The 26,215-nt window shown below is 37.6% G+C and overlaps 1 protein-coding gene across 1 annotated transcript in view; it reads left to right on the top strand.

The window, feature by feature from the left end:
• The window catches only part of LOC149785903 (testis-expressed protein 11-like), a 138,938-nt gene that overhangs the window by 36,730 nt on the left and 75,993 nt on the right, over positions 1 to 26,215 (top strand). The window contains exons 9-12 of the mRNA XM_089976115.1: positions 5,395 to 5,532; positions 6,850 to 6,945; positions 8,977 to 9,058; positions 10,930 to 11,011. Coding sequence (XP_089832241.1) covers positions 5,395 to 5,532; positions 6,850 to 6,945; positions 8,977 to 9,058; positions 10,930 to 11,011 — 398 coding nt within the window. The remainder of the gene's footprint in view (positions 1 to 5,394; positions 5,533 to 6,849; positions 6,946 to 8,976; positions 9,059 to 10,929; positions 11,012 to 26,215) is intronic.

Genomic DNA, 26,215 nt, shown 5'->3' with positions numbered 1-26,215 from the left:
GTTCCTTATATTAGTTAGCACATGACTCTCGTAAAGAATATTCTGATTGGTCAAAGGTTTAAATTCATACAATGAATCTTCATGTAATGGAAACTGATGGCAATGGAAAGAAGATGCAGGCTTGCAAAAACATGACATCCTGAGTTTTTGAGAGAGACCATGACACAACAAGTATAGATAAAGGTTTTAAAAAACGTATGGGAATGGCTGGAGCAAACAGTTGACAAAAATTTAGTTGCTCAGTTTATAAGAAAACTGAACGCTAGAGGACTGGCATTTTGTGACCTCTGCTCTATGGTAATTGCAATTGGAAGAGTTTGGAACAGCACCTACAAAAGAAGCTGCATACAGAAAAATTTAAGCTCAAAAGGCATCTGGAAAAAGGGGAATTAATTACTATAAGAAGAAAGATTTCTTGCATGAGAGAACAGATGTAGCCCTCTGTCAGAATATGCACACTGCTTGAGCCAATACAAGCACCAGCTTGAAAGGAAAAAGGCTCTCATTGAGAAGGAAAAGAAATGATTGCACATTGAGCCAAAAAAGTCATTGGTAACAAAAAGGTAGGCTAAAGAAATCTTTGCCAAAGCTGCAAAACGAGTTCAGCTGGCATATCAACAGGTTGTGTCCATTGGAGAAAATGACAAGTGAATGTATCGGATTATTTGTATATAGTTAATGTACTTGGGTTTTTATTTTACAGATTTGTTATAAAAAGAGAGAAGTATAATATATTTGCTGCAAAAATTGAGAAATTATTGTGACTTAATTACAATGTGAACACTGACAAGCTCATAAAATAACTTAAGCATCAATTGTATTGGAGAACAAATTCATGTGACTATAAATATTGTGAAATTACTGAAGTCAAGTTGAACATTTTTGGTTAGTTTATTAGATTTTGAATGATTATTTTGGTTTATTTTATGATCATAAGTTGCACCAGAAGCAGTTTTTTATGAGTGTAAAATGCGTTTTTGGACGGAGGCCTTTGGCCACTGAACCCACGGATCGGGGGCACAGCCCCTCGAGACCCCATTGGGGAAGGACCCCCAAACCAACCTTACAATTTTTTCAGCTTTTTTTAATGGAAGATCAAAATCATGTCTGTATCTAATAGGTTTGTACCAAAAAGACCAGCTTCAACAATTTACAGAAAAATAACAGGGGCCCCGAGTGGCTGAGTGGTCTAAAGCGCTCACCGTTTCGGATCACTGCTATCTCACCTCTGTCTGCATTAGTTCAAGTCTCGGATTCGGCTAATGTGGTTATGTGAGAAAGCTTGCCAGTAGCTTCTTGTGGGTTGGTGGTTCTTTCCGGGAGTTTTCCAGGTTCTTCCTCCATCATTAATACTGGCCGCCATGTATAGCCTATCTTGTGCTGAAAAATCGCGTTAAACCCTACAACAACAACAACAACAGAAAAATAACCACAATAACTCTGCATATTCTATTCATTGTTAATAGTTATTGCTTAAATATTGTATGCATTTATCTGAAACTAAATTATATAGCAATGTATTTCTTTGTATTTAATCATTAAAAGCTGATGCTTCATGTGCCAGTTCTTTGTATTTAGTCATTAAAAACTGATTTGTCATGTGCCAATTCTTTGTATTTAGTCATTAAAAGCTGATGCTTCATGTGCCAGTTCTTTGTATTTAGTCATTAAAAACTGATTTGTCATGTGCCAGTTCTTTGTATTTAGTTGTTAAAAGCTATGGTGTCTTGTGCCAGTTCTTTGTATTGTTAAAAGCTGATGTATCATGTGCCAGTTCTTTGTATTTAGTTGTTAAAAGCTGATGTGTCATGTGCCTTTCTTTGTATTGAGTTTTACGTATTTAAGTTGCTAAAAACTGATGCTTCATGTGCCAGTTCTTTGTATTTAGTCATTAAAAACTGATTTGTCATGTGCCAGTTCTTTGTATTTAGTTGTTAAAAGCTGATGTGTCATGTGCCTTTCTTTGTATTGGGTTTTACGTATTTAAGTTGCTAAAAACTGATGCTTCATGTGCCAGTTCTTTGTATTTAGTCATTAAAAACTGATTTGTCATGTGCCAGTTCTTTGTATTTAGTTGTTAAAAGCTGATGTGTCTTGTGCCAGTTCTTTGCATTTAGTCATTAAAAGCTGATGCTTCATATGCCAGTTCTTTGTATTTAGTCATTAAAAACTGATTTGTCATGTGCCAATTCTTTGTATTTAGTCATTAAAAGCTGATGCTTCATGTGACAGTTCTTTGTATTTAGTCATTAAAAACTGATTTGTCATGTGCCAGTTCTTTGTATTTAGTTGTTAAAAGCTGATATGTCTTGTGCCAGTTCTTTGCATTTAGTCATTAAAGGCTGATGCATCATGTGCCAGTTCTTTGTATTGTTAAAAGCTGATGTATCATGTGCCAGTTCTTTGTATTTAGTCATTAAAAGCAGATGTGTTATGTGCCAGTTCTTTGTATTTAGTCATTAAAAGCTGATGTGTCATGTGCCAGTTCTTTGTATTTAGTCATTAAAAGCTGATGTGTCATGTGCCAGTTCATTGCATTTAATTGTTGAAAGCTGATGTATCATGTGCCATTTCTTTGTATTTAGTTATTAAAAGCTGATGCATCATGTGCCAGTTCTTTGTATTTAGTTATTAAAAGCTGATACATCATGTGCCAGTTCTTTGTATTTAGTCATTAAAAGCTGATGCATCATGTGTCATTTCTTTGTATTTAGTTGTTAAAAGCTGATGTATCATGTGTCATTTCTTTGTATTGTTAAAAGCTGATGTATCATGTGTCATTTCTTTGTATTTAGTTGTTAAAAGCTGATGTGTCATGTGCCAGTTCTTTGTATTTAGTCATTAAAAGGTGATTCATCATGTGCCATTTCTGTGTATTTAGTCATTAAAAGCAGATGCATCAGATGCCAGTTCTGTGTATTTAGTCATTAAAAGCAGATGCATCAGATGCCAGTTCTGTGTATTTAGTCATTAAAAGGTGATTCATCATGTGCCATTTCTGTGTATTTAGTCATTAAAAGCAGATGCATCAGATGCCAGTTCTTTGTATTTAGTCATTAAAAGCTGATGCATCATGTGCCAGTTCTTCATATTTAGTCATTAAAAGCTGATGCATCATGTGCCAGTTCTTTGTATTTAGTCATTAAAAACTGATGCATCATGTGCCAGTTCTTCATATTTAGTCATTAAATGTGAAAGAAACAAAAACAGTGCACATATGATTTTAGTGAAATTCTGGAGATTGCTGTTTGATTTTTAAATGCTTTCTAATGAAAATGGAATCATAGAAAAATAAGAATGATACAATAATATATATAGCCAATCGCAAAGTTGTTCAAATCCTATATGAATAGACTTTAAATATTTCTGAAGCAGAACATTTGTGCTGAACTTAATGAGGCCAAGAAAATGGTGACTCACAGATACTTATATTTATTGGATATTCTGTTTGTTTCCCAATGAGGATTATAACTTTGGATGACAAAGATCACACCAAGGTACCTTCATCACTATGTACTGGGTGCCTTCCTTTGTTGTATTATAACTTTGGATGATAAATATCACACCAAGGTACCTTTTTCACTATGTACTGGATGCCTTCCTTTGTTGTATTATAACTTTGGATGATAAATATCACACCAAGGTACCTTCCTCACTATGTACTGGGTGCCTTGCTTTGTTGTATTATAACTTTGGATGATAAATATCACACCAAGGTACCTTCTTCACTATGTACTGGGTGCCTTGCTTTGTTGTATTATAACTTTGGATGATAAATATCACACCAAGGTACCTTCTTCACTATGTACTGGATGCCTTCCTTTGTTGTATTATAACTTTGGATGATAAACATCACACCAAGGTACCTTCCTCACTATGTACCGGGTGCCTTCCTTTGTTGTACTATAACTTTGGATGATTAATGTGAATGTTTATTTATCATTACAAGATGCCTTCCTTTCTATGTATTAGGTGTCTTCCTTCCTCTGTTGTGCTATAACTTTATTTATCATTACAGGGTGTCTTCCTTTCTATGTACAGTGTATTATGTGTCTTCCTTCCTCTGTTGTGTTATAACTTTATCATTCCTTTCTGTGTATAAGGTGTCTTCTTTCCTCGGTTGTGTTATAACTTTAGAAGATTAATGTGAATGTCTATTTATCATTCCAGGTTGCCTTCCACTCTATGTACACGGTGTCTTCCTTTCTATGTAAAGGGTGCCTTCCTCTCTGTGTACATTGTGCTTTCCTTTATCTGTTATAACTTGAGATTAATGTCAATGTCTGTTTATGATTTCAGGGTGCCTTCCTCTCTATGTACAGGGTGTCTTCCTCTCTGTGTACATTGTGCTTTCCTTTATCTGTTATAACTTGAGATTAATGTCAGTGTCTATTTATGATTTCAGGGTGCCTTCCTGTCTATGTACAGGGTGTCTTCCTCTCTGTGTACATTGTGCTTTCCTTTATCTGTTATAACTTGAGATTAATGTCAATGTCTGTTTATGATTTCAGGGTGCCTTCCTCTCTATGTACAGGGTGTCTTCCTCTCTGTGTACATTGTGCTTTCCTTTATCTGTTATAACTTGAGATTAATGTCAGTGTCTATTTATGATTTCAGGGTGCCTTCCTGTCTATGTACAGGGTGTCTTCCTCTCTGTGTACATTGTGCTTTCCTTTATCTGTTATAACTTGAGAATAATGTCAATGTCTATTTATGATTTCAGGGTGCCTTCCTCTCTGTGTACATTGTGCCTTCCTTTATCTGTTGTGTTATAACTTTAGATGATTGTAAATGTCTATCATTTCAGGGTGCCTTCCTCTCTATGTTATGTTATAACTTTAGATGAATGTCAATGTCTATTTATGATTTCAGGGTGCCTTCCTCTCTATGTTATGTTATAACTTTAGATGAATGTCAATGTCTATTTATGATTTCAGGGTGCCTTCCTCTCTATGTTATGTTATAACTTGAGATTAATGTCAATGTCTATTTATGATTTCAGGGTGCCTTCCTCTCTATGTTATGTTATAACTTGAGATTAATGTCAATGTCTATTTATGATTTCAGGGTGCCTTCCTCTCTATGTTATGTTATAACTTTAGATGAATGTCAATATCTGTCTATCATTTCAGGGTGCCTTCCACTCTATGTACACAGTGTCTTCCTTTCTATGTAAAGGGTGCCTTCCTCTCTGTGTACATTGTGCTTTCCTTTATCTGTTATAACTTGAGATTAATGTCAATGTCTATTTATGATTTCAGGGTGCCTTCCTCTCTATGTTATGTTATAACTTTAGATGAATGTCAATGTCTGTTTATGATTTCAGGGTGCCTTCCTCTCTATGTTATGTTATAACTTTAGAAGATTAATGTCAATGTCTATTTATGATTTCAGGGTGCCTTCCTGTCTATGTTGTGTTATAACTTTGGAGTAAACTTGTTCCAAAGTAAGCAGCATGAGAACTGTATTGTGTGGCTGAGAGAGAGCTATGAAATAGGTAAAAACAAACAGGCAGTTGGACATAAAAATCAGGTATGTATAAAGATCAGAAAAAAGTATAGAATTTTATTTAATCATAATGTTATATACACTTTTTTAATGTTGGGGGACACAATAGGTCATTTGATAGAATACCACATTCATAAGCCAAGGGTCATTATATCAATATCTGCAAAGCCAGCTTGGTTTGGCTGCCTTGATGTGTCTGTGGGAAAGTCACTTAGTTCCCATTTCATCAGCATGCTGTTGCCAAAGTGCCATTAAAAACCAACCAACCAACCAACCAACCAACTAACCAACCAACCAATCTTATAGATAAAGTTATGTAAGCTTTCATGATAACATTGCTGTAAAATTAGTAGATCCATTTTTTTCTCTTCTTTTTTGAGAATATGATTAATTTTGGCAATGTTGTAGTTTCCTTAAAGTGATTATAGAGTATTTTAAGGTATTTTTTGGTGCATTTTCATGACTTCTTTAAATTTATTGAACTAATTTTAACCATTTTTCTTGTACATTTAAATTAGCTGTTTTATCTTTTACCTCGGGAAATTAGATGTTTATCACTGAGAAATTTGCCATGAAAAATAGTGACTGACAAAATTCATTCTCTCAAGCAAGTCTTTACGTTGAAATCTGCTTCCTCTAGTAAACACATTTATCAGTGAAGTCTTATCAATAAAGTCTCAATGCAGATTAGAGCTGAAAAAATGTATTTCCACCAGTGAAGATCTGTAGTTTTCCAGAAAGTGTACATAAATTTAATATACCCTTATTGGCAAATAACATAAAAGTTTACTTGCTCAATTAATTTTAATATGTTATGTGCTGCTCAATAAGAAATTTTCAGTCCAACTTCTTAAAGTCAAATATCAATGCAAGTTGCAGTGTCACTCCAAGTCTGTTTTTATAACTTGTAGTAATGAGATATCTTAAATAAAGAGGTGAAGGTTCACATCAAATTGTTTTTGACAGTCAACATCAAGCAATGTCATTTTATTTTTGTCACTGTTGTGAACATGTTTTGTCAAACTGTCTAATTATTGAAATTTAATTTTTTTAAATCACAGTAACATGTGTTTTAATTTAGGTTTCTAATATAAATAACAAAATGGAATAAGATTTGGGAAAAGACATATTTAGACTTTCAAAGGGATTTGACATCTAAATTGGTTTTATGTGTGCTTTTCTTGATTTGGGTGGTTAAGTGAGAGCCTTTTTTCAGGAAAGAATATAATTGTTATGCAGAGAATGTGGTGCATGAATGTTATTTTTTTATACTTTAATTCACTTCATTTGAAGATTGCATGTAACGAAATTTTTAATAGATAAACACTGTATATGTTCTAGTCTCGGACCTTGCGGCTTCTGGCTAATGCCTACTTGGAAGTGAACCCTGAACAGAACCTTCAGCAAGCCTTAAATGCTGTCAGCCTGGCCAATACAGTGAGTATTTCTTTTTGTGCAACACAACATTCTGTAGTTTATTTATTTATTTATTTATTTATTTATTTATTTATTTCATTTTGCTGTTTTAAAGTTGTTTTCTTGAAAAGAAGTTTACAAAACGTAAGATTTACTGAGAAGCCAATTTATGATGAGATACTTGTAGAAGAAATATGACAAACTGAGTTTGTGAGGTTGTTAACATTAATTCCTGAGTTTTTTATGATAAACCTATCATGAGTCAGAGGGTATTTTTCTGCACAATGACTCCAGTTGTCTAAGAGCCGTAGATACTAGGCAGCGTGGATGGCATGATCTTGAAGTAAAGAAGAAGCCTATTGATTTTGGGGTCAAAATATGAAAGGTCATGATCACTGACTGGAAGAAGAAAAATTGTTTCTGCGTTATGACTTCAGCTTTCCACCATCTACAGCTACCAAACTTTGCCTGTGACTTACACTTGGAGTAAGAAAAAGCCTGTTGATTTTGGTGACAGAAGATATATGTCTCTTTGTCTGAAAGAATAAAATTGGTTTCAGTATTGTTAGTTTTCCACTGTCTGCTGTTATCCAACTTTGTTGGTAACTTGCACATGGGGTAAGGAAGAAGTGTAATTGATTATGGGTCCAAAAGATTAAGATCACTGTGACTGAAAGAATATAAAGTTCATTAGTTCTATGTGACAAATTACCTGGACCAAAATGGTTTGCAGTTGGGACAAAGAGGAATCCTGTTGATTTTGGTCGAAGCCAAAGTCACTATGACTGAAAGAGGAAGAATGGTTTCTGCACAATAACATTGTGGTCCAAGGCAAAATGGGTTTTGCAAAGTAACTTTTGTTGTGGAGTAAGTTCCTTGACCAAACGTTGTGGATGACTTGCGCATAGCATAATAAAGAAACCTATAGATTCTGGGTCTAAAAATCAGAGGTCATGGTAGGTCTAATAAGAAAGTAAGTTTAGTTCAAGATTGCACACCTTGGCCAATGGTCAGTGTCATTGAGACCTATTTGGTCAATCATCTCTATAGTCAACCATTCCATGTGCCAGTGGAGAATGATTTGTTAAACACAGGGCATATAATATGCCATTCACAGTGCTCGAGTTGCTGCATGCCAGTTTAACAGATTTAGACATAGTGGGTCTGTACCAGTTGCTGTGCAAAACCATTTAATGCTTGACTGTCACTTATTCTTGATTCTGTGCAATATATAAGTTGACTGCTACGAAAAACAAAATGTACCTAACATGGTGTTATAGTATTTTCCACTGTTAGTTCAAAACATACTGCACAAATTCAGAGGTAAGTAGCCATCATGCAGGAACCATTTCCATGTTGTAACTGGTACAGACTCTTTAAAACTGGTTCCCGACCTTATCAAGTATGAAGACCCCTTCTTAACTTCAAAAAATTTGATATGGACCCTTGCATAATAGTTGTACTTTCAGGTTTCCTTGGAATAACCTTACTGCCCCCAGGGGTCAGTGGTCCACTGCTGTGAAAGATATTACTGGTACCATTTGCTCATTATATTTTACATTAAAATGAGATAATCTAGTATTCTAGCTGTTTATTTATAATGAAGTGGGAGAAGATCAGCTTCTTGCAAACAGAGACAGTTTCAGTGATAAAGGGACATGGTGATAACAGTACCCTGCTTAACATTTTCCTTTTGGTTTATGCTTGTAAAATCCATCAAAAGATAAAATCAATGTTTGAGCAATCAATGCATTATTATGGTACTTTAAATTTCAACTGCAGGGCAGACTTAATTGGTAGAGTGAAGATGGTTTTAAAAAGAGTGAGGTGTGCCTTTCTATTTCTATCTAGCTAGATGACTATTGTTGGACTTTTGGGAATATAAGTAAATGCTAGCAAATCTAAAAATAGCAATAAATAATAATTCTCTTGCATTTTTTCAGATTAGAAAATTAAACTAATGATTCAAAAGGAAGTTTCACAAAAATGTGAGATGTTTTCATTGGTTCTTTTTTAAGAAAAAAGTACATTTTGTGTATAACAATGTTATAGGAGCATGTCCATCCAGCTGGCTTGTACCTGAGATTGAAAGTCCTACTTTTGAGTAGTGAAGCAGATGAACCTGTTAAAAAAGGTCTCACTCACTCTCCTTCCATCTTTCTTTCTCTCTCTTTCTGCCTGTCTGTCTATATTTTCCCTTATCAACACAACAGAGAAATAAGACAGATTTACAAACCTTATTTCTCATTTTAGCTAGTCTCATTTGTTTTAGCACACATGCACACAGCAGTTAATTTAGGATGTATTGGTCCCTGAGTGACAGTTTAATAACATGCTCCTCAAGAGCTGAATGGTCAAATAGGGCTTAACAGAATGTTACTGTAATGTGACCACAAGGAAATTTTAATAACTAATGTACAGTTAGCATCATTTTATCCTTGTGCTCTTTCTCCTTCATCACTCTTAAGTTCTATACATGGGCAACCAGTCAAACTCAATTAGCCTTTTAAGTTTCATTGGGTACAGACTGTGCTGTGGTTATTTTAATTTTCATTGGGTACCAAGTCGTGGAAATTGCTGTACAGACTATGCTGTGGTTATTTTAATTTTCATTGGGTACCAAGTCTCGGAAATTGCTGTACAGACTCTGCTGTGGTTAGTTTAATTTTCACTGGGTATCAAGTCATGGAAATTGCTGTACAGACTGTGCTGTGGTTATTTTAATTTTCATTGGGTACCAAGTCATGGAAATTGCTGTACTGACTCTGTTGTGGTTATTAATCTGTCATGCTTTGTAAGCATCATCCTTACAGTGACACTATAATGTAATCTCTAAAAAAAATTCTATAGACAGATTATAGCTCTTTCCTCAAATTAAGCACATGGGATATAGGCATCTTGCATCTGGGTTGCCCACACACATATTCCCCTTCTGTAATATTCTAACTTCTGAATTCTGCTCTTTGATGCAGCCTTGGACTCAAGAATTATAATGGGGACACAATATTTGCCTTTGAGTGGGGGACAAATTTTAGTTAAGTTTTTTCTCCATAACAACTTTATCAAGACAATTCATGTTGTGAACTGCATCAACACAGATCTCATGGATTTTACTACATGTCCCTTGACCCTGTCCTTGTTTCCAAGAGCCATGGGGTCAAAAAGTAAATGTGGACTTCTTAAAAAAGTTATGACATATTTTTAGAAGTCTTGAATCTAATTTGCTTCATAAAAAAATTATAATATCACACATTTATGCCTCTCCATATACTTCTTCTTCTGGGTCAAGTCATTGGTGGGACCATGACGTCATTAAATATGAATTATTTGCGCTTTTTATTGTCAGTTTTGTTTTCATTTCTCATATTTTGATTCCATCTCTTATGTTTTAATAAACGTTTATCCAATTCATTTTAAAATGTGGAATATTATGTGACTCCAAACTTCTCTTTCTCCCTGTACTGTTGTGGTCCTCTAGGTTTTATCTCCAGTAGTGGTCATGGGGTCAACAAGCAGGATACTTTTGATTGATTGATTGGCTGCTTGAGTTCAGATTTTTAAAACTTTTTGATTTGTATAGTAAGCCATTGATTATGTATGTATTAATTGATAATGGAATAGTAAGGGTCTTACACTGTTTTCTGCATGCAAGTACTGACAGGAGTAATTAGGAAAAATGTTTTCGATCTTCAACCATCACCCATGGGTTCATATTCTTTGGTTTGCATACAGCAGACATGCATGATCCCTGAACCACAATGTCATTAAGTGTATGTTAGAATAAATGAAGTAAGGTTTAGTTTTAGAAGAAAATCATGATCCATTTATTAACACAGTAAATAAAGGTTTCCATTCATTGAATATTTTGTTAAAAATGTTGTTCTTATTACAGTAGTTGTTTATCCTGGCATTTTTGTGTTGTATTATTCATGGAGAAATTTGCAAATGAAAAATCCATATTTTTATCTGACAGACTTCCTGTTTTGTCTTCTTATCTTTTAATAGCAATAGAAGATTTGTTGAAGCTGTCTGAGCTAACTGTAGACTTGAGCCTTAGTATCCTGCATCTGGTTAACAACCATAGCAGGTAAATCACCTCATTTTACATTTACCATAGCAGGTAAATCACCTCATCTACATTTACCATAGCAGGTAAATCACCTCATTTACATTTACCATAGCAGGTAAATCACCTCATTTACATTTACCTTAGCAGGTACATCACCTCATTTACATTTACCTTAGCAGGTAAATCACCTCATTTACATTTACCTTAGCAGGTACATCACCTCATTTACATTTACCTTAGCAGGTAAATCACTATTTACATTTACCTTAGCAGGTACATCACCTCATTAACATTTACTAAAGCAGGTAAATAACCTCATTTACATTTACCATAGGTACATCACCTCATGTACATTTACCTTAGCAGGTAAATCAGCTCATTTACATTTACCTTAGCAGGTAAACCACCTCATTTACATTTACCTTAGCAGGTACATCACCTCATTTATATTTACCATAGCAGGTAAATCACCTCATTTATATTTACCATAGCAGGTAAATCACCTTGTTTACATTTACCTTAGCAGGTACATCACCTCATTTACATTTACCTTAGCAGGTAAATCACTATTTACATTTACCTTAGCAGGTACATCACCTCATTAACATTTACTAAAGCAGGTAAATAACCTCATTTACATTTACCATAGCAGGTAAATCACCTCATTTACATTTACCATAGCAGGTAAATCACCTCATGTACATTTACCTTAGCAGGTAAATCACCTCATTTACATTTACCATAGCAGGTAAATCACCTCATTTACATTTACCTTAGCAGGTACATCACCTCATTTACATTTACCTTAGCAGGTAAATCACTATTTACATTTACCTTAGCAGGTACATCACCTCATTAACATTTACTAAAGCAGGTAAATAACCTCATTTACATTTACCATAGGTACATCACCTCATGTACATTTACCTTAGCAGGTAAATCAGCTCATTTACATTTACCTTAGCAGGTAAACCACCTCATTTACATTTACCTTAGCAGGTACATCACCTCATTAACATTTACTAAAGCAGGTAAATAACCTCATTTACATTTACCATAGCAGGTAAATCATCTCATTTACATTTACCATAGCAGGTAAATCACCTCATTTGCATTTACTGTAGCAGGTAAATCACCTCATTTACATTTACCTTAGCAGGTACATCACCTCATTTACATTTACCTTAGCAGGTAAATCACTATTTACATTTACCTTAGCAGGTACATCACCTCATTAACATTTACTAAAGCAGGTAAATAACCTCATTTACATTTACCATAGCAGGTAAATCACCTCATTTACATTTACCATAGCAGGTAAATCACCTCATGTACATTTACCTTAGCAGGTAAATCACCTCATTTACATTTACCATAGCAGGCAAATCACCTTATTTACATTTACCTTAGCAGGTACATCACCTCATTTACATTTACCTTAGCAGGTAAATCACTATTTACATTTACCTTAGCAGGTACATCACCTCATTAACATTTACTAAAGCAGGTAAATAACCTCATTTACATTTACCATAGGTACATCACCTCATGTACATTTACCTTAGCAGGTAAATCAGCTCATTTACATTTACCTTAGCAGGTAAACCACCTCATTTACATTTACCTTAGCAGGTACATCACCTCATTAACATTTACTAAAGCAGGTAAATAACCTCATTTACATTTACCATAGCAGGTAAATCACCTCATTTACATTTACCATAGCAGGTAAATCACCTCATCTACATTTACCTTAGCAGGTAAATCACCTCATTTGCATTTACTGTAGCAGGTAAATCACCTCATTTACATTTACCATATCAGATAAATCACCTCATTTACATTTACCTTAGCAGGTAAATCACCTCGTTTACATCTACCTTAACAGGTAAATCACCTCATTTATATTTACCATAGCAGGTAAATCACCTTGTTTACATTTACCTTAGCAGGTAAATCGCCTCATTTACATTTACCTTAGCAGGTAAATCACCTCATTTACATTTACCTTAGCAGATAAATCACCTCATTTACATTTTCCTTAGCAGGTACAGTTGCAAAAACTATGAGCCATTATTGTCTCAGTTGTGAAAGGGAAGACATGTGTATCACATTCTTTATACAAAAAAGGCACTGTCATCTTTAAAATTTTCATTCAGTGGTCATAGCTTTCTAACCCTTTGTTGGATTGTATTCATACTTAGACAATATAATAAGCAGGAAGCATTAGTACTTTATTCCTACATGCACCGTCCAAAAAATGTCAAGGCCATTGAAACTTTTTCTGTATAGTCACGTCTCACAATCTCTTATAGAGATTGTTGACTTACTTGGACAGTAGAATCAGTCAACACTACTCTTTTAACTCATTACATTTCTTGTCCTTCCTCTGCCCCCTTGAAAGGTCAAGGTCATATAAAAATCTTGTTTCAGTATTTGGTAAAAGTTCATCTATAAGGGCATAATTTCCTAACCCAGTAAGGAATTATTTTTATTTATGTGACCCAAAGAATCAGTACACATACTTCCATCTGCACATACCCCCATCCTCCTGCATAGTTAAGTTTTTCTGTGAAAAATGTTAAGTAGTGTAATAAATCCCAATCCCTAGGGAGGGATAGATATCATAATTGGAATGTACAGGTGTTAATAATAATTATAATTCTATATTTACAAATTGTTGCACAATTAGCTTCAAGCTAGTCTCCCATGAGGTCTTCTAATAAACCAAGGAAAGGTATATTTACAGTAACATAATGCTTTACCAACATAGAATAAAAAGACAGAATGAATTAGAATAAGACAAAATAAAACAGTGATTATCCATTTATCACATATCTGTATTTAGATTTACATTCTTGCCAACTCTGTGCATCCTTAACATAGGATGGCAAAGAGTTCCAGGACATGTCACCCAAGTACTGAAAACTTCTTTTGAATGATATGTTTGGTTTTGGAATTTGAATATTATTTTGAACCTCAGATTATATGTGATATTGTTATTTTGTTTTATGGGGGAAATAACCAGATATGATTCCATGAATGCATTTGTAACCAAGAAAAATTTCAAAGTAAGCTAGCTGTGCCCTTTAATATTATACACCTCTTCCCTTCCCCCGTCTATCAAGCAGTATTTCATATTATGCATCTCTTCCTCCTCCTGTGCCCATTAACACATTAACCCCATGAGCTTTTTGTCATTTTGGCCTGAAAATCAAGTAGGAAACACATTTTGAAAGCTATTTCTGAATAGACTCAAAAACACCAAATCCCCGGTCATCTTTCAATAATATACTGCCTAGTTGTGTTAGAAACATCATTTTTCATTGGCTATTTGACTCGCGCATGAGCAGAAGGGTAAAAGTTGGAGTTCTTTTTTTTTGTTGCTAAACAGAGCCATTATTTTTGTATGGAGACCACTCTTTATTCCAAATGCCCATCTTATCCTACTTTTTGCAAAGGCTCATCTGTCTGTTTGCAGTTCATACTGGTTTGCCTTAGATCTGAGACCAAAAAGTCTAAAATCCGAACACAAAATCAGATTCCGACCACAGTTAAATTTTGGGTTAAAATAAGTTGGGTCCAAAAAATGAGGTTTTTTATCTATATTTTGTAGTGTAACTAGATATTTTAGATTATTTGGTATCATTGTAGAGCTACATCTGTCTACCTTTCTCTAATACCACCCACTTTAGTGTGTCAGGCATGACCATGATGCAACAGAGCTCGGCAGTAGGCTACTACCTCCTGCCCCATTAAGTCGTCGCTAGGGATTAATGTGTTAATATATACATCTCTTCCCTTCCCTTGTCCCCTATGCAGCATTTCATATTATGCATCTATTCCCTTCCCCCTGTCCATCATGCAGCATTTCACTTTATGCATCTCTGCCCTTCCCCCTGTCCATCATGCAGCATTTCAATTAATGCATCTCTTCCTCCCCCTGTCCATCACACAACATTTCATATTATGCATCTCTTCCCGTTCCCCTGTCCATCATGCAACATTTTATATTATGCATCTCTTCCCGTTCCCCCCATCCATCACACAACATTTCATATTATGCATCTCTTCCAATTCCTTCCATCAATCACACAATATTTCATATTATGCATCTCTTCCCGTTCCCCCGTCCATCATGCAACATTTTATATTATGCATCTCTTCCCGTTCCCCCCTGTCCATCACACAGCATTTCATATTATGCATCTCTTCCAATTCCCCCCGTCAATCACACAATATTTCATATTATGCATCTCTTCCCGTTCCCCCGTCCATCATGCAACATTTTATATTATGCATCTCTTCCCGTTTCCCCCGTCCATCACACAACATTTCATATTATGCATCTCTTCCCGTTCTCCCCATCCATCACACAACATTTCATATTATGCATCCCTTCCTATTCCCCCCGTTCATCATGCAACATTTTATATTTTGCATCTCTTCTCGTTCCCCCCATCCATCATGCAACATTTTATACTATGCATCTCTTCCCTTCCCCTGTCCATCATGCAGCATTTCATGTTGTGCATCTCTTCCAATTCCCCCCATCCATCACACAGCATTTCATATTATGCATCTCTTCCCATTCCCCCCATCCATCACACAACATTTTATATTTTGCATCTCTTCTCGTTCCCCCCATCCATCATGCAACATTTTATACTATGCATCTCTTCCCTTCCCCTGTCCATCACGCAGCATTTCATGTTGTGCATCTCTCCCCTTCCTCCTGTCCATCACACAACATTTCATATTACGTATCTCTTCCCGTTCCCATGTCCATCATGCAACATTTTATATTATGCATCTCTTCCCTCCCCTGTCCATCCTGCAACATCAGGGTACTGTGAAAATCTTGATTACATTTTAGACTGAAACCTCTCAGTCATGCCACAGGTCCCAAACCATTGTAAGGACAGCTGTGCTACTTGTATTGTAGAATTAAGAAGCTCAACCCTTTAAAAATTTTAGAGGCTAAAAGCTTGATATAAAATTCCATAATTTTAAAGAAATTCCACAATCCTCACTCAATAAAGAATCTGCAATTTCTGGAAAAATTCACAGTTGTGATTATCCTATTTAAATATGTAACCTGCAATATTGTTACTAATGTGGCATACATGTTTATAACACCCTGTAGCATACACGTTATAACCTTTGTGGTCGTCAAGGAGACTTTCTAATTCAAAATATAAAAATTAGTTTAAAAAAAGTGATAAATATTTCAAATCTCCCTGAGGCTAATCAGGAGTTCTTTATTAACTGTATATAACCTGGAAGAAACAAAATTCTAACTAAAGACTCTTCAGAAGTATCACATAGAGCATTCGTGGTTAAACCATAAACTGAGGAGAAAAAGAAATGTAACATTAACACCACAAATATGTAAGTGATCCATTTTTATGGACACACTAAAGCCAGATTTTGAAGTTGGTTTTAAACATTTGTGTATTTCAGTTCTATGTAATCTTTTTGTAAATTCTTTAATGCTGGCCACTTGTTGGTGCGTAAATAAGCAAACTTTTGTATATCATTCTAATTTTTCAAGTCAGGTCTGAAGTTAAGTGACCAATACTGTGAAAAATGATTATTTTCAGAGGCAATAATTATTGATTTTACAATTGTAATTATAAAAAAATATGCAGTATAATTAAATGATTGTTTTTTAAATGCATTTTTATTTTTCTAGACCAAGTAAACATGATAACATGTTAATGTTTATTCTGAATACACCTGCCATAAAGAGGAACCTATCATGATAAGCAGCAGAGGGGGCGAATCGGACATTTTGTCCAATCGTTATTTTGCTTAATTATTACTTTCTGCACTCAACGATCTAGTGTCGTCAGCGCCTGGTAAAAAAAAAACGACGACGTCGTTGGGGGATCGTCGCGTCGTCATTTGGTTTAATTAACACCTTCTGCGCGCCGATCCCCAGCGTCGTCAGCGTCCGGTAAGCACATCGACGACCGCGTCGATGTCATCGCCCCCTCTGCTGCTATGATTTTACAAACAGAGTGATCACTAACTCCTCCTCTTGCAGATCAATTAGGTTATTTGACTGATCGGTAAGTCTGAAATTAATTCTCGTTAAAAACCGATCATGGCATCGCATATAGACCGGATTAATCGGACTCTCAATGATCAAAAATCCCGGAGGGGCTGTTGGTGAAAACGAATAAAGGATATACCCCTGTTGAGCTTGATTTGATTGCTTGGTATCCACCTGATAACTCCCTTCGATAACATCACACACTAGATTGATCGCTATCACTGATGCGATATTTACGTTGTATGGAGCAATATGCCTACCACCATCTCCGTTATCGTGTCTGAGGATAGTTGATGGGGGGGTGTCCGCGGGTGGATTCTCAGGCCATCCTAGTATGGTTCTTATTGAACTGTTATAAATATCAACCATATACCCCGGTGTGCTTATTTCAATCGTCGACGATAACGTCGGTTCATGAACCGTAATAGCGATTTTTGATTCCTTTCCTGTGATCGATTTTATCCTGCGTTGAAATTCTTTATTGATTTGCTCTATTTGGTATGACCCAGTTGGTATTGTAACCTCCTCCCAGTTTGGGGTCCCATCGGGTTTATTTGTCCGTGCAAAAACCAGCGAGTTATTAGGTTGTTGTCCGTTAAATGCGTCCGCTCGGATATTAGGCCAACTGTGATATATTCGCAATTTTGCCAGCGCTATTTCCTTTACTGGAACCGGTGATGGGAAGTTCACACTGAATTCGGGTTTCGTTGATGTTATCGATATCATACTTGTTTGTACCGGAGTGGTGTTCTCCGCGATCCGCTGAAGTAATTGAGACCCTTCGGGGTTCAGCGACATTATTATTATTCGTTGTTTTTAGTGTCTAATTTTAACAACCAGGTGGTTTCGGCTTCCAGTTGAAAATCCTCGATTTTTGACATCGCGGAGCTATATAACTGGACCATCGTGGAGAATTCAACATCGGATACGAACAAATTATCAATCGATAACGAGATCAACCCGGATAATTTCGAGTATGCGTCGGATACTATTTGATGTTTTACTGTATACTCGTTGAGTTTTTTCTGAAAACACGATGATATCTTCCTAGTGATTGCGTTGGCAACTCCAGCAACTGTTGTCATTGCGGAGACAGCGATTGGAACAGCGATCGGGGTTATCGTGGTCACCGTGGATAAAATAACACCGGCGCCAGCTACTATACCCGACACCGAGTACACGACCGCGTCGATGGCGGTTATTTTACGACGGTATTTTTTTATTTTTACACGGTATTGTTCGGAAAGCGTTTTCAAGTTCGCGGAAAATTCTTTTGCGGTATCGAATCGATATTGATGTGACGTCGGTGATACCTCTGATTCAACTTCCTTGGTGGTCATTTTTATTTTAAAAGAACTAGTGTTTTTAATTACTTAGATTCGCTACAAATTCCACATACCATGTAATGTTTGCCCGGGCTAGATTTCTATCAACGGCATAAATTGTAAACTGTTCAGTTGCGTTCTTGTCTATAATTGTTGATATTGTATTGTTAAACCCGGATGAACTCGACGATAATATATTAAACTGCATCATTGAAACCAGTGTCAATCGATAAATGCCCTTAACAGTTGCGGTGATATTTACTGTATTCTGTGTAGAAGTCCAATCGAATGATCCATGCCGAATTGTGTATACTGTGTTGATGATGTTCTCATGAGGGATTTTTATTTTTTCGAATTGCTCTGCTACTCTCGGTAGCCCGTCTTTAATCGCTTCAACATCAGTTCTGATTATTCCTACTTCCTGCCAATGCGCGTCTATATTATTCTTGTTCGTTGCAACATTAGTTTTGATTGTTTCTATTTCCCGTGTATTCTCGGTCATACTTTTTTTGTTCGCTGCAACATCAAGTTTGATTGTTCCTATTTCATATGTATGTACGTCTATACCCTTTTTGTTCGCTGCAACATCAGTTTTGATTAATCCTATTCCCCGCCAATACGCGTCTACATTTTTTTTGTTCGCTTCAACATCAGTTTTGATTGTTCCTATTTCCTGTGTATGCGCGTCCACACCCTTTTTGTTCGCTTCAACATCAGTTTTGATTGTTCCTATTTCCTGTGTATGCGCGTCCATATTATTTATGATCGTTGTAACATCAGTTTTGATTGTTTCTATTTTCCGTCCATGCGAGTCTACATTATTTATGATCGTTGCAACATTAGCGCCGATTATTTCTATTTCCCGTTCATGCGCGTCCACACCCTTTTTGTTCGCTTCAACATCAGTTTTGATTGTTTCTATTTCCTGTCCATACGCAGTGATATCATTTATAGTTATTGTGATTTCATCCGGCTTGGTATTTTTTTTACCAAGGAATTTATCAAAGTTGTCATCGATCCTGTTAACATTTTTTCGTAACGTGTAAAATTGGCCCGACAGCGTCGTAAACTCCAAAATAGTATTTTTTATTGTTGCAAGATTTGGTTCGAATACTATCGGGTACCCAAAAAATCTATCGATAGTTGCTTTCACATGCCCTTCGAGTTCGATTATTGATCTATTCAACCTTATAACACCGTCTTGGATTAATTCTATCGTATTCTCTATCTCCACTATATGTCTACCCGGTTTGAGTAGTCCGTCGCCGGTATACAACGCGATGGTGTTCTCGGCGGCATCACGCTGTCGTATTAAAACGTCATCCAGCGACACATTACTAGATTTCAATTTACCCTGGCGGTCTTGAAATACAACTATTTCATCTGGGTCAACACTGGTTAAGTTCAACGTATCAGCGATTTCATCCTCAATTAGTTTTTTTATGTCGGCGGCGGCCGTTTCCGTGGATTCTTTCAGCGCCGAAACCGGTCGTCCCCAAATATCAATCATCGTTATTGTAAATGTTATTCTCTAAAATCCGTTGAGCTTCTACGACCCCACTAGTGTATTCGTTTACAACCACATGAGGTGGTTTCCGCGATGATGAAATCGCCGCGAGTACGTTCAATACCTCACGGCCACATATCGGTGGGTCACTCAATTGCTGTGTTGGCAGCGTGGAATAAAAAACCCGGGCTGAACACGCCCGGGCTGAACACGCCCGGGCTGAACACGCCCGGACATACCGCATGAACTCTTTCGGCGGGGCTAACCCGTATGAATCAAAATAGACGATCGCGCGCGGATCAATCGCGTACGCAACCCAATGAGTTCCCGCTCCGGAGGACCCATCGAGGTTAATTATGCCGGTTTCAATATTCCTTGGTGCCGCCGGCAATTGATCCCTCATAAAAACACCTCTGAAGTTTTTTATCGCTAGCGCGTTTGCGGCGTCTATTAAATCAAAATTAGACATTGGAGTCATAGACTCAGGAGTCATTGACTCAGGAGTCATAGACTCTTGCGTTAATAAACGGTTCCCGGTAGTCTTAGACCCTTTCCCGAGTACCATGAATACGGGGTTCCCGGTAGTCTTAGACCCTTTCCGGCTACGGGTCGTTTTTTTTTGTAGCCTTTCCCGGTTGCCTTCTTCAATGCCATCCCCGCCGCGGTACCAACGGCTCCTAACGCCGCCGCCTTAGCCACTGCTGGTGCGGCCGCGGCAATCAACGCTGGAATCGCAGCTAACAGCGGAAATATCCCACCGGTCTTTTCCATGTTTTTAATCGCTGCGGCTGAAAAATCTATTTGAACACCCTTTTTATTCTTCATCGCATTATTGAAATGTTTTATTTGACGTGCCGTCAACGATATCTTATGATTACCACCTGCCATCTGTGACGACTTCAGCGTTATTGTGGTTCCGCATTGTTTAGCCGACTTTGATCGTAATTTTTTGACTTGACCATCAGTCAACTCTACACTGACGACACTATACGACATTTTATTGTAAACGCGTTTGTGCTTTCAATTACATGTTTTCCACTGGCGCATCAACGATTCTCATTCGTCCACCAACACCTTCCAACAGCATTGATTTATCGCTGAGAATGACAGCAACCGCTCTGTAATTAACACCACCCGGGGCTATACGAGCTCGGAAGTGTATATCAACGACGGATTGTCTCGTTAAATCAAGATGTTCCAATGAAAAATAATAAATCGGATACAGTTTTTTAAAATCAAGTTGTGATATTTGCAAACCAGTGTCGACGTTTTGATCACGACCCATGTATGACAGCAATCGATGATACACACGTGCGATATGGTTGTTGTCGTAATTAAGCTGTATATCCTCGGATGGTTCCTGTTGTCCGTTTATTCTCAGCGAAACATCCCTGACTCCTAATCGATCAAATATCATATGGCTGCGTTCTTGACTGCCCAATCGTTCCCTATTCTGTAGCGCTATGAATATATGACGCGGGGCTGAAACACCCTGTTTTGATGCTAGGTGCCATGTAAACGTATCGGCGACGTTATCCTCTTTAGCATCAGTTGTTACCGCTAGCCAACTCAACAACGATTTCCCTCCCTGTTCCATAAATGCTAACAATCGTGCTTCCGTGGTAACTGATGGAGTCAGCACCGGCATCCACAATGCCATTTTAGTTAAAACGACTTTACCGGCAGCGACGCCAGCAGCACGCCATATTGCATTGTTATCATCGCCCCTTCGCGTCAGCGCGATTGTATGCTTAGCCCCATAGACAACTTTTCTGACATTTCTGCAGAATCCAAATATGTGATGGAGTGGAATCGCGCATGAAAACTGTCGGCGTGGTCCTTGCAACATTCCTACTCGTGTTGCGAATCCCATATTGTAATTACCGTTAAGACTTTTTATAATATTGAAATCAGCGCCTGGTTTTGCTCTGCGATCTGGATTGGCTGCTTCAGCCTGATCACCTGCGACATTTTCCTTCGCTAGCACGTTGATATACTGAATATGATCAGCGTTATCGGTGGAGTCCTTTGCGAACATTATAGATGGGCCCGCCGATCTTGTATAATCATCCGAGTATCTCGCTAACCCAATTATCGTCGTTGCAACATCAACCTCGCGTTCTATTGATTCAATTTCTCGCCCGTCAATAAGATATCTGGCGCTCTCAAATAACGCCATGATACCGTTGTTGACGAAGCCAACTCGAACACGATGGTCATCTGCGTATGGTGCATTATCGGCAGCATTTGTCACAAGTTCTCCCTCAATTTCGATAAACGCTTCACACGGCAGAAAATATTTACTGGTATCTTGGACTTGAAGTTCAATTCGCGATCGTAGGTCAGGTTGCGCTGCATAATAAGAATAATATTGATAATCACGGACAGAATCATCCCTGCGCACTGGGGCATCCATATCAAACGCGGGATCAGCGGTTCGCGCAAACATTCTATTATTTATCATGTTGATGTTTTCAATTGCGATTTTTTCGTCGTAAATTCTTTGAATTTAAACCACTCCCCGCTATCGCGTTCATGAGCGCGTTGGTTGCCGCATCGGCGGATGGCTCAGCCATTGATGGCTTCGTCGCCAACGACTCTAGTTTTTCTTCCACGGCGTTATTTATTACTTTACTGACATTTGCAGGCATCACTGTCGTTGATGGCATTACCGATGGTTTCTGTTTTTTTCTCCTGGATTTCACCAACGACATTAGTTTGTCCCGCGCGGCTGAAAGCGCCTTTCCGGCAACATCTCCAATAGCACTAATTCCCTTATCACGAATAACATCAATAGCCTTCATCCCTAATTGTTTGGCTAACGGCGCTACTTTTGGAGCCATTCTTGTAAATAACCCCGCAATGGTGCTACCGAGACCATCTCCATAGTACGCGCGGTAAACAGGCAATCGCGAGTTTACCACGTAGACGAGTACTGGTTTATCATGGTTGTAGTGTATGATCATCCTTATTAAAAACACCAGTTTTCCAATTAATCATCCACGAGTTCGTCTATGAGCGTTCGATATGCATTAATGTCCATAATACCGCCTGCAAATAACCGCTTGCAAATATCAGCGGCTTCATTGATTATTTCCGGAGAGTTATTTCCGGCTCGTTTTCCTCCAATTAGTACCTCTAGCCGTGATATATCACTGAGAACACTACCAGGGCAGGTAACGCCGTAGGATTCTTTACCAACAGGGTATCCTTTTCCTTTTTTTGGTGTTATACTCTTAACTTCCTTGTGGAATGCGTCGTAATCGGATTTACTACGATGTGGTAATGCTTCTTTATGTTTACTCGCTAAATACACTATTCTTGCCCAGTCCTTTAACGACTTTATATTTTTCTCGTAACCGCTATTGATATGCTTCTTATCTCGTATGCTCTTAGCAAAATTGTTGGCAGCAAAATTAATTAATTCTTCCCTGCTGCTGAAGCCTCTAATTTCATCTATTGTGCTCTTCTTGAGTACAATACGGGGTATATTCCCCTCTTTTTCTTCCGGTATTTCTTCTTCTGGTGTTTCTTCGGGTATTTCTTCTTCTGGTTTTTTCGCAGTAGCGCCTAGTTCTTCTTCGTCGGCCATTGTAACATAAGGTTCTTGTGGTTCCATCACAGCGAGTGGTGGCGGCCTCCGTGTTGTAGCAGCCGCTATTTTTGCAGGAAGTGTTTCTAAAGACCTTTTTGTTTGTTCGGTCTGAGCCGCTATCTTTTCAAGCGCACCAAGAACGGGTACAGTTGCCGCCGTAACATCTTTGGTCGCTTTAGTTACCGGGGCAAAGAGTTGTTCGCTTCCAACAGTAAAATCGGTTTGCATTTGCTGCCGCGTTTGAAGTTGTTCTCGGACCCTGTCTCGTAACGGTATGAACTTTCTAAGCGCTGCTAGCCGCTCTCTGGCTAGCCGAGTAGTAAGTGATTCGCCTACCATTATTGCAATTGCGAAGCAATTTCTAATTTCTCGCCGGAGACTCCGTCTATAATTCTTCTAATGTTTTTGATTTTACTAGAAATCTCCCTGCGTCGTTCATAAACACGTCCAAGTTTTTTTCGTATTATTTCAACGGCAGTGAATAGTCCAATGAATGCATTTGCGTCATTGTGGTACAAGTTTTCATTGATCGTATGTTGTAATCGTTTTATAAAAAAATACTCGCGGGCCAGGGTAAAACGCCCCCGTTTCGATTGTTCGTTAATAATTTCATAATCGGATAATATTTTTTCACTGTCGAGACCATCAGATAATTCAATTCCTTGATTTTTTAATTTTGAAATCTCGGCTAATATATTATTGATGTCTTCGATATTCATTATTCTTATAAAACATCTTGTTTTTAAATTAAAAAAATGAACCCCGTGTATCAATCCCGAGGTGTTTAATAATTCGTTAGACGTGACCTCGTCAGCGCCATAGGCGCCGGTGACTTCGTATCTACATATGAAAATCGAATTCTATGCCCGGTCTTTTTTGAGATTGCTGTTTGATATACTCGTTCTGCTACTTTTCGTATTGAGGCGATACAAATGTCAAAGTATCTACTGGCTTCATTCATCGACTGAAATATTTTTTCCTCGTGAGTTGTTGTATCAAATGACTTTACGGGTTTTGCTTTCTTTGGGTATTTACCGGTTTGGCCTTTTTTACTATTTTCACTCTGAGAGATGGCTTGCAAGTTTGTAAGAGAATTATCAGTCTTATTATTATTAATATGATCAATAACAAGCCCATTCTCGATTAATCCGTGAAAACATTCATAGATGATTCTGTGACAGAGATATTTCTTCTTTCCGGCACCAAACATTAAATACCCGTGATTATTTACGGTACCAACCGGCTTCTTCAGTTTGCGGTTTCTAACAATGCCGTCGCGAGACGCCTCGTAACTGACGAACACAGGATGCGGCTGAAATTCTTGGTCCATTTGTATAATAATACTATTTGTCTAATTTATTATTTGGTTTAATTATGAATCTTTCAACGTAGTCTTGGGGGGTTTTAATGACGAAATCGGCGGTGGGGTCAATGACGGCGTTTTTAATTCGCTTGTCATAATAGCGTTTTAGTTCCCTGTATCGCTTTCCGCCACAATTAATACACAACTGCGATTTTCCTCTTACACCGACGTGACAAACCAAGCACGGGAGGGGGCCAAGAGAACCATTACGAACGCTTTGTAAATGATACCCGCAGAATTCACCTCTGCATGATTTATTGCACGGGGTTGTCGACCCAATCATCAACCATTTGCAGTGATTCATTATACTATATTCTTTCATTTAAATACTTGTTTTAATTATATGGATGAGTTTGAGAGATTAGCAGTAATTAAGCCCTGGAAAAATATTAAGTTCAATCTCGATAGAGTCCTCAAGGACACACCAAAAGCGTTAATAAACGATAAAACCCTGTTGAATAAAATACGCGATTGTATCAATGAATTCAAGCTTGATGGTGCATCTCATAGTTGGTCAACATTTCGAATTGATGGTGTTGTTGATGCTACCATGAACGACAACCGCGCAGCAATGATAATATCACAACTTGACGGTAAAAGATATTTCTTCAGAGTAAAATTTATTGTCCGGGTGGAATCAGGCGATTGGATCATACGTGATAAATTTGAACCAGTTCTCAGCGACATGAAAACAGTCACTGTCAGCCGCGACTCCAAGCCGGGGCTGTTAACCGGAATTGACAAACCATACTATGAACGAGCGTATCCTGAAACAGCAGTTGTTTATGGAATATACCCGTTAAATAAGAAACCTGATATCGGAAAACTGAAACCGATGAAACAGTCAACTGGGATAAATTGTGTAGCAGAACGAATAATAGAGCATTTTACAAATGCGTGTCGAGGAAACAAATTGACTGATTTACGACGTAGCAAAATCAACCAGTGGGAACTAACCGTAAAAGAGCGTGGAGCAACCATCAGCGACATAGCGAGATTAGAAACATCGCTGAGATTTCCAATAACCGTTACAACGATAACCGGTGAAGTATTATACGAATCGAAGTATAAATCGAAGGGAGCCCCAATCAAAATTATTGATCATAACGAACACGCATGGACGCCCGCGATCACAATATTTCCACGGGATAGAACAGTAAAGTATATACCCGAAGAATTCCTGGGAGAACAATTCTCCCGGGATGGTTTTCTCGCGGAGAGGAAACTATTTGATGCTATTGCCTACTTGTGTAAAAACGACCCTGTATCAGTGTGGTTACTTCGCAGCGCTGAAAACGATGCGGATACCTTTGATCAGTTTGTAAGACCAAACGGCGAATTATATCGCACTGAAGCATTTCACAACAGGATGAA

This window comes from Sinohyriopsis cumingii, chromosome 12 (genome assembly GCF_028554795.1).
Source record: "Sinohyriopsis cumingii isolate HCF-2022 chromosome 12, ASM2855479v2, whole genome shotgun sequence".
Classification (NCBI taxonomy): Eukaryota; Metazoa; Mollusca; class Bivalvia; order Unionida; family Unionidae; genus Sinohyriopsis; species Sinohyriopsis cumingii.
The sequence above is the reverse complement of the archived record's forward strand: the minus strand, read 5'-3'. Positions and strand labels throughout refer to the sequence as shown.